The sequence below is a fragment of the Mastacembelus armatus genome, chromosome 21 (genome assembly GCF_900324485.2).
Source record: "Mastacembelus armatus chromosome 21, fMasArm1.2, whole genome shotgun sequence".
Lineage (NCBI taxonomy): Eukaryota > Metazoa > Chordata > Actinopteri > Synbranchiformes > Mastacembelidae > Mastacembelus > Mastacembelus armatus.
The window spans coordinates 12,429,636-12,445,162 of record NC_046653.1 but is presented as its reverse complement, the minus strand read 5'-3'; the positions used below and the strand labels follow the sequence as shown (position 1 = coordinate 12,445,162).

Genomic DNA, 15,527 nt, shown 5'->3' with positions numbered 1-15,527 from the left:
CCCATTGTCAGGAAAATATGCATCATAAAAATTTCAGGTGTATTGCTGAACAGATGTTGTCTTTGGGAGCTTTCCTTTGTTGCATTGTATGAAATATCATCCAAATTCTTCTTTGAGTTTCTTCCATGCTTTTATACTTTCCATATACTTCAAATACATCAAATACACGGAAGCATGTGGGGCAGAATCAAGGCCAGTAGTTATTTGTACTGTGACCTTACTGGAGGCAGACGTCTGGGGTTTCCCCTCTAATGCTAACTATTTCAAAGAAGCTCAAATGAGAACTGCATAGGCAAAAGGATGAATCAGTGCACAGAAAGGTTGACGAGTTTGAGAGTTTGATCATTTTAGAAGATGTTGTCTTTTTGACATTCATGGTGCTTAATCACCTCATTTCTGTCTCCGTAATTTACATTTGGTTCTTTTAGAAAGTTTGGGGCAACTGGAAAGCTGGAAATGAGGCTGTATTAATTAAAGTGAATACTTTCACAACTCCAAGCTGCTGTATTAGTAGAAAGCAACCTAAGCAGGGATTATCATTAAGCTTTTGGATATTTGATTTGATCCAGCAATATTTAGCTGTGTCGTTCAATGTCCAAGAAACATTCTGCAAAGATTGTGTGTTGTTTGAGGAGTAGCTGATGGTGTAAATTTTGTTCCTCACTTCGTATCCACTATCTTTTCCCTGCTTTGAACTCGTGTCTCTCCAGGTGTAGATCCTTCTCTGCAAATTGACAACAGGATCCAGGGCTCCTCCCAAGCTGTACTGCCAGGTTCCAAACACAACAAATCCCGGGCTCCCAACACCCGAGATGAACGCTTCAGATCTGGTAAGAATGTGCCCATATTGCCAAAAAGTTTGAAATACCAGGTCTTGCTTTGTCATGCTGTGGCTAAACTGTATTGACATTTCCCTTTTAGATTTGCATACAGAAGCCGTCCAAGCAGCTTTGGCTAAGTACAAAGAGAGGAAGATGCCCATGCCCTCCAAAAGACGATCTGTGCTAGTTCAATCTTCTGTCGAGGCATGCACCCCGCCAGGTGAGATCTCCAACTATCTGCCCAGGGCAGAGAGTAGTACTATGTTGACGCTGGATTGTTTACATCTGTCCCCATGAGCACTGGAGTGTAGGAGGCTGACACTCTGTTGTGTCCAGTGATTGAAAATTATGTTGCCAAGCATTTGCTACTGGAAAGTTTTATGAATATGTCTATTCTATGTGACTATAAAGGACTCAGTTCCCACCATCCTATTTCCAGGCAGACCTTCCCACATGAGTTGTATAATAGATGCATAATCAGATTTTTAGCATAGCCTAAAATGCCGACCTTTCGCCTGCTTTTATAACAGTTTGTATTGTGTGGGCCAGTTCATTTGAATTTTTGTCATTTTACATGCATTGTGTAGCTTCTTTTTCAAGACTTTCATGGCCCAGAAGAGCCTTTTGTGTTGGAGGTTTCGCCCAAATCTTTCCTAAAGATACATTACATCATCCTCTTGGTCAGTAAGATATTCTGATGATAGAAAACTTGACAGTCTCTCAGACACTGTGATAGTTTTAGCTGTGGCGTATTAGAGTTAATTGGAGTGGGGGCTTAGAGACTTGTGTTCTTAAGTAAAGTGAGGACACAGTGGTGGAGCAAGTAACTGGATTAAAAGCTCACACACTGGTGGTTAAACAGGAGAAGGAGGGGGCTCTTCATGGTTGATTTGGCTCCAATGACCAGCAAATATATACTAAGTTAACCTTTTCCTTACGCGTTTCTTATCCTATGCGCTTACTGGCTTATATCCAGTCACACTTTATGTTGCACCATGTTCACGTCTTAAGTCAGCATAATGTGGCATTATGGGCTGGTTCACAGCCCTTTAATAAAAACAGCCAATATATACACCCAACACACCAACAAACACAAACCACTGTAACTAATATATGGAAACTTGCAAAAACAATGCCAGTAATGCTAATTAAAGCCCTAAAGCATTAAAAGTCTTCTTGACTACATTTTTGTGGTCAGTCTGTTGGTCACTCTATTACTTTGCTTCACACAGCTATATGTAAATCAAATTTGGTACACGCATTAATCTCCCCTTTGGGATTAATTGTAATAACATTGGTTATCCCTGGATTTTCCTTTAGCTTCACTCTCAAGTGTCAGCTGTATGTACATACCAGTGTCAGTCTGGGCATGTTAATGCAATTTTGTAACCTATAAGAGATTATAGCTGTCTTTGTTTTTTGAATGCAGTATTTGAGGCTCAAAATATCTGCTTATCTCTCTGCTTCTGCCTCTTCTTTATATCCCTCTCTACCTCCAAATCTTCCATCACCGACTGTCTCTTCACATTACTTTTTTTTGCATATATATCTGTGACTAATCTTTTTTTTTTTTTCTTTCCCATTTTTTTTCCCACCTCTCTATGCCTTCTTTGCATTTGTTCTCTGACCCTCTCTTTCCCTCTTCCTCTGTGTAAAGCGTGTCAAGGTTACTGAGAGAGATTGGTGAGAGGCAGAGGAATAACAAACAGAATCATAAATGCAAAATAACCCCCACGAGTCTGCTGGTTGTAGAGACATTAAATTTTAGCTTGTTATAATCAAACCTCCACCAACCTTCCTCTGACAGCTTCTTTAAGGCCAAGAACGAGCTTGATGTAGGGAACAGGGATTTTAATAGTTTCTCAATTACTGGACTTTACATGTGACTACATTCTGTGAGTGATTAGCAGGCAGATTAACAAATTGAAGGCTCAATTTAAAGAACATCCACCAGACATATGCTCATTACACACAGGCATAACTGCTATTTTTTTAAATGCATCTCTCATCCTCTCGGTGGATTTGGGATTGGTTTTCTAAGATATTAAGGCCTTGTTTTGTACAATATACTCAGACTGACTGTGCTATATTTTGAGTGAGTTTTGTACTTCAGGGACTGCAGGAGTGGCACCAATATTTATTTTGTTAATGATAAATAATGGGCGGAAGTGTGGCCTTTTCTTGGTAATTTAGAACATGTTTGTAGTTTATCACTCAAGTATTTCAAAGGTTTTTATTGCGCTTAGTTCTCTGCAAAATGCAAGAGACTAATGTGCTCTTGTGTGAATTTCAGTGATCATGAGACCAACTACTCACAGTTGCCTCAAGGGAGAGCAGTGTTCTAAGTCTTAATAACACATACTAACCTTATTATCATCTTCCTGAAGAGGGTATTTAATGCATTAATTATGATTAGGTTTACCTAATAAACTGTCAGCTGAGTGTATAACTGTACTTTTGTACCATAAATAAAATCTTTATCATGAAAAGTTGCTTCGTTATCTACTTCAGGTCTGTAAAAACACAACCTCCAACCTCTTGTTTTCCCAAGACACCTAATTTGTGCTCACTTCTCTTTTTGTCTACATATATAAAACACTCTGTCCTGCCTGTTGTCAAGGCCTATTACAATCTATCATTCATATAAATTGTGCATATAGTTGCTTGTCTGTTAGTCTTGCAGATTTTACAAGCAGTTAGACATTCTCTACTAGTGAAGCCATGTGGAATTTAAAAACAAGCATCCCTCAGCCTCTCACTTTCCATCCCCATGAAATTCATCTGTCCATCCCCACTGGCTTATACATACTTTGTGCAGTATGTACAAGTAGGAAAAAGTATCATCAGCATAGCATCTAAATCCTGCTGAAGTGTTTCATTCCCATCATTCCCATCATTCCCATCTTGTTTTTTTTTTTTTTTTTTTTTTGTCCTGGTGACACTTGAAACAGCCCCATGTTCTTGTCCAGTGTTGTGACACTGCCCTGTCTTGACCTGTCAAACACAGACACCTCCTCAGCATCAGAAGACGAGGGCTCACTGCGCCGGCAGGGACGTCTGGCCACCTCCACCCCATACCAGGGCCACAGCCACCCAGCAGTTGAGCATTGGTTTAATCGTGTCATCCAGGGTTCGTCCACCTCATCCTCAGCTTCATCCACCTCATCCCACCCAGGAGGGAGATCCGTCACCACCACCAACACCACTGCCCACGCCGCCTTCAACGTCAACGCAGCAGCCACCGCACTGGCCGACTTTATGGCACACACCCAGCTAGGTCAGTGGGTAATTTATTAATTGATGCATCACTTACATCCAATTAGTTCAGTGGTAAAGATTGTTTGCTCAGTGTTCATCACTCTTTTTCCCCTTTGTGCGATTTGGGAAATTGTCCTAATCTAGTGTGGTTGTGAGCTAAAGAAAGAAGGTATTTTAGAATCAGAATGAGATACTGCGTTTATTCTACACAAGAAAACACTAATAATTATTTAAAATGATTTTCTAAATTTACTATTCTCAAAAAGCTGCTGATTTCACTTTTATTTGGAGAACCACAGTAAAATTACATTAAAATACAAGCATGCAGAGCCCCCTGCTTAGCTATATTGTTCTAAAGTATAGACAGGAATCTGATAGGAATCTGAATCAGGAAGCTGATTTCAGCAGAAGTTTGCTTTGGTTTTAGCCAGTCAGAATCACTGTCACATCAAGTGTAATAAAGTATGTTTTATGTCGCTCAGACTGCTTTTGTATAACTGTCACTTAATCACAGACAGCGGTGGCTTCCACATCTGCTGCAGCCGAGGCCTTATCTCCCTCCAGATATACTAAAGCACTTGATGAGCCAAGACAAAGGGAACAAGTGACAGAACTTAAATTAATGTCGTTTTAATTAATCGCCTCTACCTGCTATCTCACTGTCAATTCAGTCAAGTGAAAGGGCTCACAGCCACTTCCCCATCAAAGCTGCCCGTGTTGTCATGTGAGTGCCACAAGCTGATTAACGAGTAGGTTTATTTCTATCCGTCTGTCTGCAGCAACAAAGTGAAATAGTGTCTTGCATGAGTGTCTGTGTGTGTGTGTGTGTGTTCAACTGTGTCTGTACGTGTTGCTGGCAGAACGATATCCTATTAGGATGGAGCTGTCTGATTTCTGTCCAGCTTATCTCTTGTCAAGGTTGCTGTCATAAAGTAGCAGCAGTAGTCACTGATGAATGGAGCTGTAAATAAATCTCCCATCTCACCCTCTTCCTTGGCCCCTCAAACTCTGATTCCATCTGTCATTCATCTCACCAATAAACAGTGACTAATGGGCCCATACATACAGTGGTGTGAAAAAGTGTTGGCCCCCTTCCAGATTTCTTATTTTTTTGCATGTTTGTCACACTTTGTTTCAGATCATCAAACAAATTTAAATTTTAGTCAAAGATAACACAAGTAAACACATCATGCAGTTTTTAAATGAAGGTTTTTGTTATTAAGGGAAAACAAAATCCAAAACTACATGGCCCTGTGTGAAAAAGTGTTTGCCCCCTAAACCTCATAACTGGTCGGGCCACCCTTAGCAGCAACAACTGCAATCAAGCGTTTGTGATAACTTGTAATGAGTCTGTTACAGCACTGTGGAGGAATTTTGGCCACTCATCTTTGCAGAATTGTTGTAATTCAGCCATATTGGAGGGTTTTCGAGCATGAACCGCCTTTTTAAAGTCATGCCACAGCATCTCAATCGGATTCAGGTCAGGACTTTGACTAGGCCACTCCAAAGTCTTCATTTTGTTTTTCTTCAGCCATTCAGAGGTGGACTTGCTGGTGTGTTTTGGATCATTGTCCTGCTGCAGAACCCAAGTTCGCTTCAGCTTGAGGTCACGAACAGATGGCCAGACATTCTCCTTCAGGATTTTTTGGTAAACAGCAGAATTCATGGTTCCACTTATCACAGCAAGTCTTCCAGGTCCTGAAGCAGCAAAACAGCCCCAGACCATCACACTACCACCACCATATTTTACTGTTGGTATGATGTTCTTTTTCTGAAATGCGGTGTTACTTTTACCCCAGACGTAATGGGACACACACCTTCCAAAAAGTTCAACTTTTGTCTCGTCAGTCCACAGAGTATTTTCCAAAAAATCTTGGGGATCATCAAGATGTTTTCTGGCAAAACTGACATGAGCCTTTATGTTCTTTTTGCTCAGCAGCAGTTTTCATCTTGGGACTCTGCCATGCAGACCATTTTTGCCCAGTCTCTTTCTTATGATCTAGTCATGAACAGGGACCTTAACTGAGGCAAGTGAGGCCAGCATCCAATATCCAGTTCTTTGGATGTTGTTGTGTGGTCTTTTGTGACCTCTTGGATAAGTCGTTGCTGTGCTCTTGGGGTAATTTTGGTTGGCTGGCCACTCCTAGGAAGGTTCTCCACTGTTCCAAGTTTTAGCCATTTGTTGATAATGGCTCTCACTGTGGTTCGCTGCAGTCCCAAAGCTTTAGAGATGGATTTATAACCTTTAGATCTCAATTACTTTCTTTCTCATTTGTTTTTGAATTTTTTTGGATCTCGGCATGATGTCTAGCTTTTGAGAATCTTTTGGTCTACTTCACTTTGTCCTATTTAAGTGATTTCTTGATTGTGAACAGGTGTGGCAGTAATCAGGCTTGGGTGTGGCTAGAGGAATTGAACTCAAGTATGATAAACCACAGTTTTGGATTTTGTTTTCCCTTAATAATAAAAACCTTCATTTAAAAACTGCATGATGTGTTTACTTGTGTTATCTTTGACTAATATTTAAAGTTGTTTGATGATCTGAAACATTAAAGTGTGCCAAACATGAAAAAAAAAAGAAATCAGGAAGGGGGCGAACACTTTTTCACACCACTGTACATGGGCAATGTTTAGGGTAATGTGGTATGGTCATAACCGAACAAACATGACCTTTGGTTTTAAAATTACACATATGTGCTGTGTCTTTATATACAGTCAGCATTTAAACAGTTACACATTCTTTGTTCTCTAGGCTCTTGCTGCAGCAGATTTCACTGGAAATACATTATAGGACAGTACCTGGCCTCACCTTTTTTTTTTTCTTTTTTTTTTTTTGAGGCGGTTCACGTCAGTACTGAAAAGAACTGTGTGGGTGTATAGCCCTTTTAATACATTTTCAAACGGTGCCCAAATTACAAGGGTTTAAAAGTAACTAGACACTTGTTTTCTTGGGCAGCTGTGCATCAAAAGAGCTCACACATGGTTCAGAGGTGACTGTTAGTTGAGAAAAAGCTAAACTATGAGGAGCACAAGCCTTGTAAATGATCAGAAATTCTTTTGAATGGTAAAGAAAAATCCCATTATCACTACTCTCTGGGATGTAGTTGTGCATGTTTCCTTGTTAATGATCAAGAGAAGACTTCTTAAAAATATCAGAGGATTCACCATAAGTTGCAAAAATCTGGTAAGCATAAAAATCAGAATGGCCAAGTTTCAGCTATGTGGACTGATAAATCAAAAGTCAACCTCATGTGGTGGAAAGTGGAGAGTGTGGAGAAAAAAAAGGTTCATGATTTAAAGCAGAGCTCCTCATCAGTCAAATATGAAGGTAGTTCTGCTATGGCTTGGACAGTGTGGCTGTCAGAGAAAGTCTGTGTACTCAGTTTCCACCTAATGCATCAAAACTGATTGGATGATATTTCATTCACATTTCAGGGCTACAATATTAAAAATAGGCTGAAGCGTGGAATCTGCTTGACTGATCTCATTCTAAATAAGCAATCAGTGAAGTGTTGAGACTGTCTTACTTGGGAAGATACAAGTGTCTGGTGATGTCAGTGGATCAACTGGCTGCAAATGGTTTTTTTCCACAAAATAATAAATAAACCCCTTAATTGTTTTAACAGCACTGATGTATGTGTTAAATGGGGCTATTATTTCCCACACAGTGATGCAAACCCAAATTAAAGCTTGGCAATTCAGTGTAGTGTCTATTATTTTATTTCCAGCTGTATTTGCTGAACCATAGAGCTTTTTTTATTGACTTAATTAAAAATATAGCATTGATAGTGTTTTAGTGTTTCCCGCTAGGGTTAATAATCTGGATTAAGGAAGTCGCCGCATCATGTTACAGATAACAAAAAAGGTGAATAGCTTCTCAATAAAATTTCCAGTCTTTCAGATCAATCTATTTACTAACTTTCAAAGCAGAATTTCATTTAGCTGTGAGAGCCTAAAGTAGGCCTGGCATTTGACCTTTTAATCCCCAATACCCCACTCATCATAGATAACCACTCGACGCCCCCCGATGTCACGGGGCTGTCGGAGCGCTCCTCACTTCACGCGGAGCGGTCCCAGGTGGCCTCAGTACGAGGCGTTTCCCGCGGCTACAACCACCACACCAGTGTCATGGAGACCGCAGATGGTGAGTTTCTTACTTCCACACACACAAACACGGTCACCTTCCTTTCCCTTTCTCCCCTGCTGTCTGTCCCTCTGTCTTAGTCAGACTGGCACAAGCTGCTGACTGACCTTCTTGTGTTACCGTGGTAACAGCGAACCTCTCTGCTGCCCCTCCCAAAAAAATAAATAAAAACAAACAAACAAAAAAATGTTTTTATCTTAATATTTTATGAACTTAACTAATAAAAACAAAAATGAAATGTATTTGAGTCATGGGTCGTAAACCAAATTATTAGAGGTCACGTTCTTGTCATGTTGTTAGTGTATCTTAAAATGAACAGCCTCCAAACATCATTCATCATTCAAACGGCATCTAGTCTAGTATTCACCCAACACTGCCAGCACTATTGACAGTTAGATGCCGTTAAGTGAACAGATGGATAACCAGTGAAATTAAACCAAGAGCATACTGTCATTATGAGGCATAAAATATCAATTTAGCTTTTAACTTGTTTCAGGATTTCATTTTAAAATTTAGTCAAGACATTAATGATCTTAATCAAGATGTCTGTGTAGTAAATGCATCAGGTTTATTATCTACAGTAAGTTGCCATAGTTGACAGTCAGGTCAACCAATCCATAAAAGCAGTACAAGGGTGTTTCAGTAACTCATCCGTCTTCATTCATTGAACATCAGAGCTGAGATGCTGCTTTGAGTTAATGTCCAGTGTGTTCATAAGCTAGCAGCCTGAAAACTGGAACACAGCTTCAGCAGAGTCATTACATTCCTGCTGTCTTCTGTCATTGAGAAGAAGTGTGTGTTGTCAGGTTTTTCACTGCTGATAAATGCGAAACCAGCTCACCTGGCTGACACATAAAGGGATTTTTTAAAAATATGCAAAGTGTTATTTTTTATTTCTTTTATTTTGGTATGTGGTATTTGCGGTAAGTACTTTCAAACCCAAACCTCCTGTGCTAGTTTCCCTACACAGGTTACTGAAAAAATGACAAGAGTCCTGTCTGTGTTGTAATTTCTCATGCATTCGCACAGAAATCTCACACACAAAGTTTGTGGGACAGCTATATTAATGTCCTGATGTATCTCTTCTCCAGGCTGTGAGTGGAGAGGTGAAGGATCCCTCGTTTTAATGCATGGTATTTATAACTGTTCTTCCAACTCTGTGGCAGTCTGCATTATGTGCACTCTGCTGTGTGTGCATTTGTGTTTTTTCTGTGCATGTGTATTTCTGCATTCTAATATGCTGTCGGATCTTGTTCATACCATGTGTGTTTTACATAAATATATGCAAAGCTGCAGTGAGTTCAGTCATTAGAGTCCTTTGAGCGTGTGTGTGTGTGTGTGTGTGTGTGTGCGCGCGTGTGCAGCTGAATGTATTGCAGAGGCTTTAACATCTAAAACATCTTTACTCGTGTGTGTGTTAATGTGTTAACTAAATGCGCTTCAAAATAATCATGTTGAGGCAGATTGTGCAAAATGGTCTTTTCCATGACAGGTGTATCTATTTATTCACAGTTGTGAATATTTGTCATGTTGACAAACTGGATCTTCTGTCACATTGAAACACTAAGACTTGTCAGTTTTATTTCTCATTGCACTCTGTGATGCCGGCCTGTTAGCCTGTAGCTATACAGTGGGTTATTTGACAGCAGCCATGTACTGCAGCACGACTGCTGTTTTAATGTAGACAGGGCAGCAGTGACTTTGGTTTCATCAATAGTTAATCATTGATACAGATACTGTATGTGTTGATGATATATTTCTACTGTCTACTGATTCTACTGAATCCCATGAAAAGACCAAAACCAATGATGAATTAATCCTACTAGCAGATATTGGCTGTGTATGTGTTATTGCTGTGCCATTGCTCTGTTGTTATCCAAAGCTTATTTAAAATAGAAACAGTGACACTGTTGCACTGGGGGACATGTTCCATGCATTCATCCTTTATCTGCCACTAATTTCTGCTATCCAGATTTGGTTGGGAGGAGTGACATGTCACCTGACATTGTGAGAGAGGCAGGGTGCACCCTGGACATATTGTCAGTCTGTCACAGGGCTAACACACAGAGATAAACATGCATTCACATTTACAACTTTGAGTGCACAGAAAGGCACCCAAAAATGTCCCATCACATCATCACATCACATCTAGGTACATCTTGGCTGAGAGCCTCAGACATGGTAGGGAATTCAGAAAGTCTTGAGATATGGACTAACATCCCATATCTTTGACTGTTCATAGGATTTGTTTAAATCAAACATAATGTAGAATAGCAGCCTCATCATTTATTTGCATCCTGACATTCTCAGTTAGTTGCTTTGTGGAGTTCTTATTACATATGCATACATTAATATTAGAGAAATTAATGACCACAAAGCTCTTGAATCAGTGGGATTCAGGGCCCTCAGATGTTGCCCTGTGTGGCTGGGGTTTTTCTAATTAGCCCATCAGGTGCTGTGCTGACCCCCACATGTCTACTCCCAGTACATCTGTCCCTACATGGGGAGGCAGAGTCTGTCTTAGCTAGGCTTATTATAGTAAGATAGATCAGGCAAGCTGTGTGCAGCTGTGGCCTTTGTCTCCTGTGGCTGTCACAAACTACCCCCCTCCTGAACTAAGTGTGAAATCATAAGGAGGAAATGTTTGTCTGATGATGATTATATTCTGCACATGCCCATGTCTAAAATGGAGAGAAATCCAACTGGACACCTCTTCTTTTCTCTCATTTCAAGTCTGTTGTTTCTTGCGTTCGCTCTCCCTTCCTGACATTCAAGTTTTACAAAGATCCACATCTCTGTAACTTTGCTTTTGGGGTAGACTCTAGTTCAGCCTTCTTGTGCACAGCTATCAGTTTAAGCATATTTAAGGATATTCATATATTTTGACTCAATTGTGGTGTAGATGATTTTGACCTCCCATAATTCCCAGAATTCAGCAAAACAGACACATTTTCAGACACATCACTTATTGCTACACAGCAGGTGAGACTGCTTCTTGTTCTCTGATTTATTTTGCCTCTGAGGTTTTTCAGTATTGTGAAGGTTTCCTGACTGAAAGACCGTAACCTTTGACCTCCAGGTGAATGTAGCAGACCTCATGGTTGACAGTTTTATTGTCTTGCCTCAGTATGAGTGACAGCTAGTTGACCTTTTCTTTTGTTTTTTTCTCTCCTCCCTTTATTTCTTCCCCTTACCTCATCATCAAATCTGTCTGTCTTCATGTCTTCCCCTACTATGTCCCCTTCCATTTCTTCCACTGCATTTATTACCACCTTTATTCCATATTTCTCTCCATACCTGTGTTGTACCATTTTTATCCCCCCCCTTCCCCTTTTCACCCCCTCTAATCTCGTTGTGTAGGCGTACCAGTGAACAGTCGCGTGTCCTCTAAAATCCAGCAGCTGCTCAACACTCTGAAGAGACCAAAGCGGCCACCATTGCGAGAGTTTTTTGTCGATGACTTTGAGGAGCTTTTGGATGGTAAGCTGGACTAAAAGTAATCAAATTGCTTCTGTTTAATCAATAACCTGCAAAAAAACATGGAGGTCAGAGCCTTCAGCAGTTAAATAAATTTGAGTGTGACAGGCACATCAGCTGATAGGATTTTTCAAGCTTTTGGTGTTTTCCAGTTTCAGTACAGTATTGATTATTTGTCACAATTTTGTTGCAGCTGATATAACAATGTGATATTGGCCTGCCTTGTAAATAAATAAAGATCCAAAATACACTTTTTAATCAGTCGTTGTTTTTTTGTTTTGTTTCTTTTTGGAGCTGGGACCATTAGGTGAGCTGTGGGAGTGGTTAGGGAGTACTGGGTAGAGAAACACGCACACAGTGTGGCACCCTGTCCAACCATTTCCTCCATTTCAATCAGCCCATCATAGGCTTGGGTGGTACTCTGCAAGGCTGAATAAACAACAAATGAAAAACAAGAACAGTAATACATCAGCTGGTCATTGGGCAGCCTCCCAATGTTTTGCCTGAGGAGAAAAATACACACAAAGCTGAAATGGGAGGATGATGAACATGATCTGTTCCTGTTTTTGGTGGGAATCCACCTTGCCAGTTCACTTATCAGAGAGTTCAGGAGAGTATGAGAGAAGAGTATTGACTGCTTGAAGGAAGAGAGAAACCTTTCAATAAGCAGCAGCTTGAAGTTCCTCAGGAATTGATATCTTTGACAGCCAAGACCGATAAGGATAGAACACTTTGTCTTTAATATTCCAGCTGTTCCTCTTCAGTCCCTCCCTTATCATTGTCCTTCAGTCCTGCCCTCCCTTTATGATGATTATGCTTTCCTTTAAGAGATTTCTTTAATGCACAGATCTGCCGTTTTTATGTACATCACTCAACCTAAAATAGAGACATGTCTATCTCAAATAGCATGTATTGTACCCCTACACGAAGAGCTAATGGAGCTTATTCTGCCTTGTTGCACAAATGTCCACCGAATTCACCCTCACATTGTGCCCCGTTCTTTTCCCTGTGTATTTAGTCCAGCAGCCAGATCCCAACCAGCCAAAACCAGAAGGCCTGCAGATGAGTCCACTAGCAGGAGAGCCTCTCGGGGTGGTCACCAACTGGCCTCCCTCTTTGCCGGCAGCGTTACAGAGGTGGGGAACAACACAGCCCAAGAGTCCCTGTCTGACGGCACTTGATAATGCTGGCAAGCCAGTCTACACACTCACCTACGGTAGGTATCAACTCTTTAATGATTGGCCAGCAAATAGCAATAGCAATGGAGAAGGAAAACAATATAACCTTTTGTAATTTATTCTTTGAGGTTTTCTGCGTTTGAATAATGGACGTGGAAAGTGCATGTGCTGGTCTCTATATACTTTTTACCTGATCTGCTGTCAGACTAAGCTAATTTGTGTGTTTAAGGATTAAGTTGTGGGTCTGGGGTTGTTAAATTAAAGAAACACTGACAGCGTGTGTTCCTCCTATGTAGGTAAACTGTGGACCCGCAGTCAGAAACTAGCCTACACTCTTCTTAACAAGCTGAGCACCAGAAATGAGCCTTTGCTTATGCCTGGAGACAGAGTAAGTCATGAGATGGTCTTAATGTTGCATTCCTTTACATCAAATTACTACCCCAAGAGAAGGCTGCATCCTTATGCTTTATTGTCATTATGTTTTCACGTCTTGTTGCATCTTTCCAAATACAAGTATAGCATTTCATACTGCATTACTCATGTCCGTGATACACTTGCAGGTTGCACTTGTGTTCCCCAACAATGACCCAGTGATGTTCATGGTTGCCTTCTACGGCTGTCTCCTGGCAGAGCTAGTACCTGTGCCTATTGAAGTGCCACTAACCAGAAAGGTAAAGGAAAAAACAAAATACAATCCCCTGGGAATGTGTGAACTTTGACATTTTTGTGCAGCTCATCCAGTAAAGAGCAGTAGTGACCCCTGCTGGACATTTAACCCCTAAATGATTGAAGGAGAGATCAAACTTGACCAGTGTGACATGTTCCAGCGTGGAAACTGCTGCTAACATTGCTGCTTATGTCAACAAACATCTAGTGTCCTGGTAATGTGATTACAACTGCAGCATTATCTTTCAGATTTTCTAGTTACCAAGTATTTTAATGCTTTGAAGTTTTCAAACAATTATAAAGTCAAACTGAGCTAAATATATCCACGTTAGTTACACAGGGTGGGTATTAATGCCTGTTGTTGATTTCCCTTTATAAACACGCTGTTGGCAGATGCTGTGCTGTAATTACTGAGATTTGATTGAAGTGAAATGAATTATTAGAGCACAAGCCGACTGTTCTCAGGAGTCTGAAAATCAATCATTTACCAACCACCTTCCATTTTCTTCTCACTTTCATTCTTACCCTGTTTCATTCTCTTTCTGTCTTCCTTTACTCCTCTCTGTCTCTCCTCCATCTCATTTATTTTCAGCCTCCCATCCAGCAGCTCCCATGTTTTTTGCCTTTCTGCACAGTGTGGTTTGCTCAGCATGAGTCTAGATGTAAGCTAATTTGCACAGCCAATCAAATATGAGTGAGCGCGTGTCAGGTCTTGGGCTTCACTCCTGCTATCATCGGGCTTTGATGCTCAGCAGTATAATTTTTAATAGTGATTGGCCGTCACTCTGTTTTCTTACCCGCTGCTGCTTTGATGTGCAATGCTCAGTCATTGTCATTCTTTCTCTCCCTGTTACAATTCCCACAGTCCCTTAGTGCATCTTTTCCTAAAGCTTTTATGTTCTCAATCTTATTGTTTTTCTACTCGATCATGGTGTGACTGATACTATTTGCCTGTATGAACTGGTGATTTTTTTTATACTCTTTGGTCCCCCAGGATGCAGGAAGTCAACAGATTGGCTTTCTGTTGGGCAGCTGCGGTGTCACGTTGGCACTGACCACGGATGCTTGTCAGAAAGGCCTGCCCAAAGCACAGACAGGGGAGGTAGCAACTTTTAAAGGTACAGCCTGTTTTAATTTCACATTGACGGTCTATCTCTATAGTTCTGTTAATTTGAACCGAGGACACGTCTGTTTGCAGGCTGGCCGCGGTTGCTGTGGTTTGTGATAGATGGAAAGCATGTTGTAAAGCCTCCAAAAGACTGGCATCCTCCAATACGGGAAGCCAGTAATGACATAGCTTACATAGAAGTAAGTGTAGTTTCATTGATGATGCCTGTAAAACAAAGATAGGTTTATTACATTTTCATTTATATTCTGTGCATTTTTCATTAGGTGTTTTCCTGTTTGATATAATTTATGTTTTAAATATTTTTAAATGTTTTAGTATAAAACCAGCAAAGAAGGAAGCACCATGGGGATCACAGTGTCCCATTCTGCCATGTTGGCTCACTGTCATGCCCTCACACAGGCCTGCGGCTACACTGAAGGTGAGGAGGACACTTAAATTGACTTTTTAAGTGTTTATGTTTTATTTTGCTCTGTTTTCATCATGATTTAGTTATTCCTCTAACACGGAGAAAAGCATTTAGCTGGTGTTAGTGTTTGCTAAACAGTAAGAGGAATAAATAAAGACCAGCTTTAGTAATGTAAGTTATGCAGTATTTTTTATTCTTACTTATTCTTCAGAGCACACTCATTGAACATTTTATTTTCTAATCTATGATATTATTGAATTCTTCCTTCACATTGCTCACAGAGTCTATCAATGTGTAATTACAGTGTAATTTGCAAAAAGTAGCTGCTCAGTAGGTTGGTGAGCTCTGCCTAAAAAGAAAAAAGAACATAAGGTGCCTCCTATCCTCCGGTGTCCCAGTTACGCTAAATAACTTGTCATTGCACTAAACCCAAGAGACAGTCCTGGTC

General features: G+C 40.5%; 1 protein-coding gene across 4 annotated transcripts in view; it reads left to right on the top strand.

The window, feature by feature from the left end:
* Window positions 1-15,527, top strand: part of dip2a (disco-interacting protein 2 homolog A) — a 71,564-nt gene that overhangs the window by 42,429 nt on the left and 13,608 nt on the right. For 2 of the 4 annotated variants that reach the window (XM_026294744.2, XM_026294745.2), the window contains exons 3-14: window positions 711-830; window positions 922-1,041; window positions 3,829-4,098; window positions 8,086-8,223; window positions 9,315-9,356; window positions 11,584-11,703; window positions 12,719-12,916; window positions 13,175-13,266; window positions 13,439-13,549; window positions 14,539-14,662; window positions 14,743-14,852; window positions 14,989-15,091. In XM_026294744.2, coding sequence (XP_026150529.1) covers window positions 711-830; window positions 922-1,041; window positions 3,829-4,098; window positions 8,086-8,223; window positions 9,315-9,356; window positions 11,584-11,703; window positions 12,719-12,916; window positions 13,175-13,266; window positions 13,439-13,549; window positions 14,539-14,662; window positions 14,743-14,852; window positions 14,989-15,091 — 1,548 coding nt within the window. The remainder of the gene's footprint in view (window positions 1-710; window positions 831-921; window positions 1,042-3,828; window positions 4,099-8,085; window positions 8,224-9,314; window positions 9,357-11,583; window positions 11,704-12,718; window positions 12,917-13,174; window positions 13,267-13,438; window positions 13,550-14,538; window positions 14,663-14,742; window positions 14,853-14,988; window positions 15,092-15,527) is intronic. The other 2 variants (XM_026294747.2, XM_026294746.2) reach the window with 1 other exon arrangement.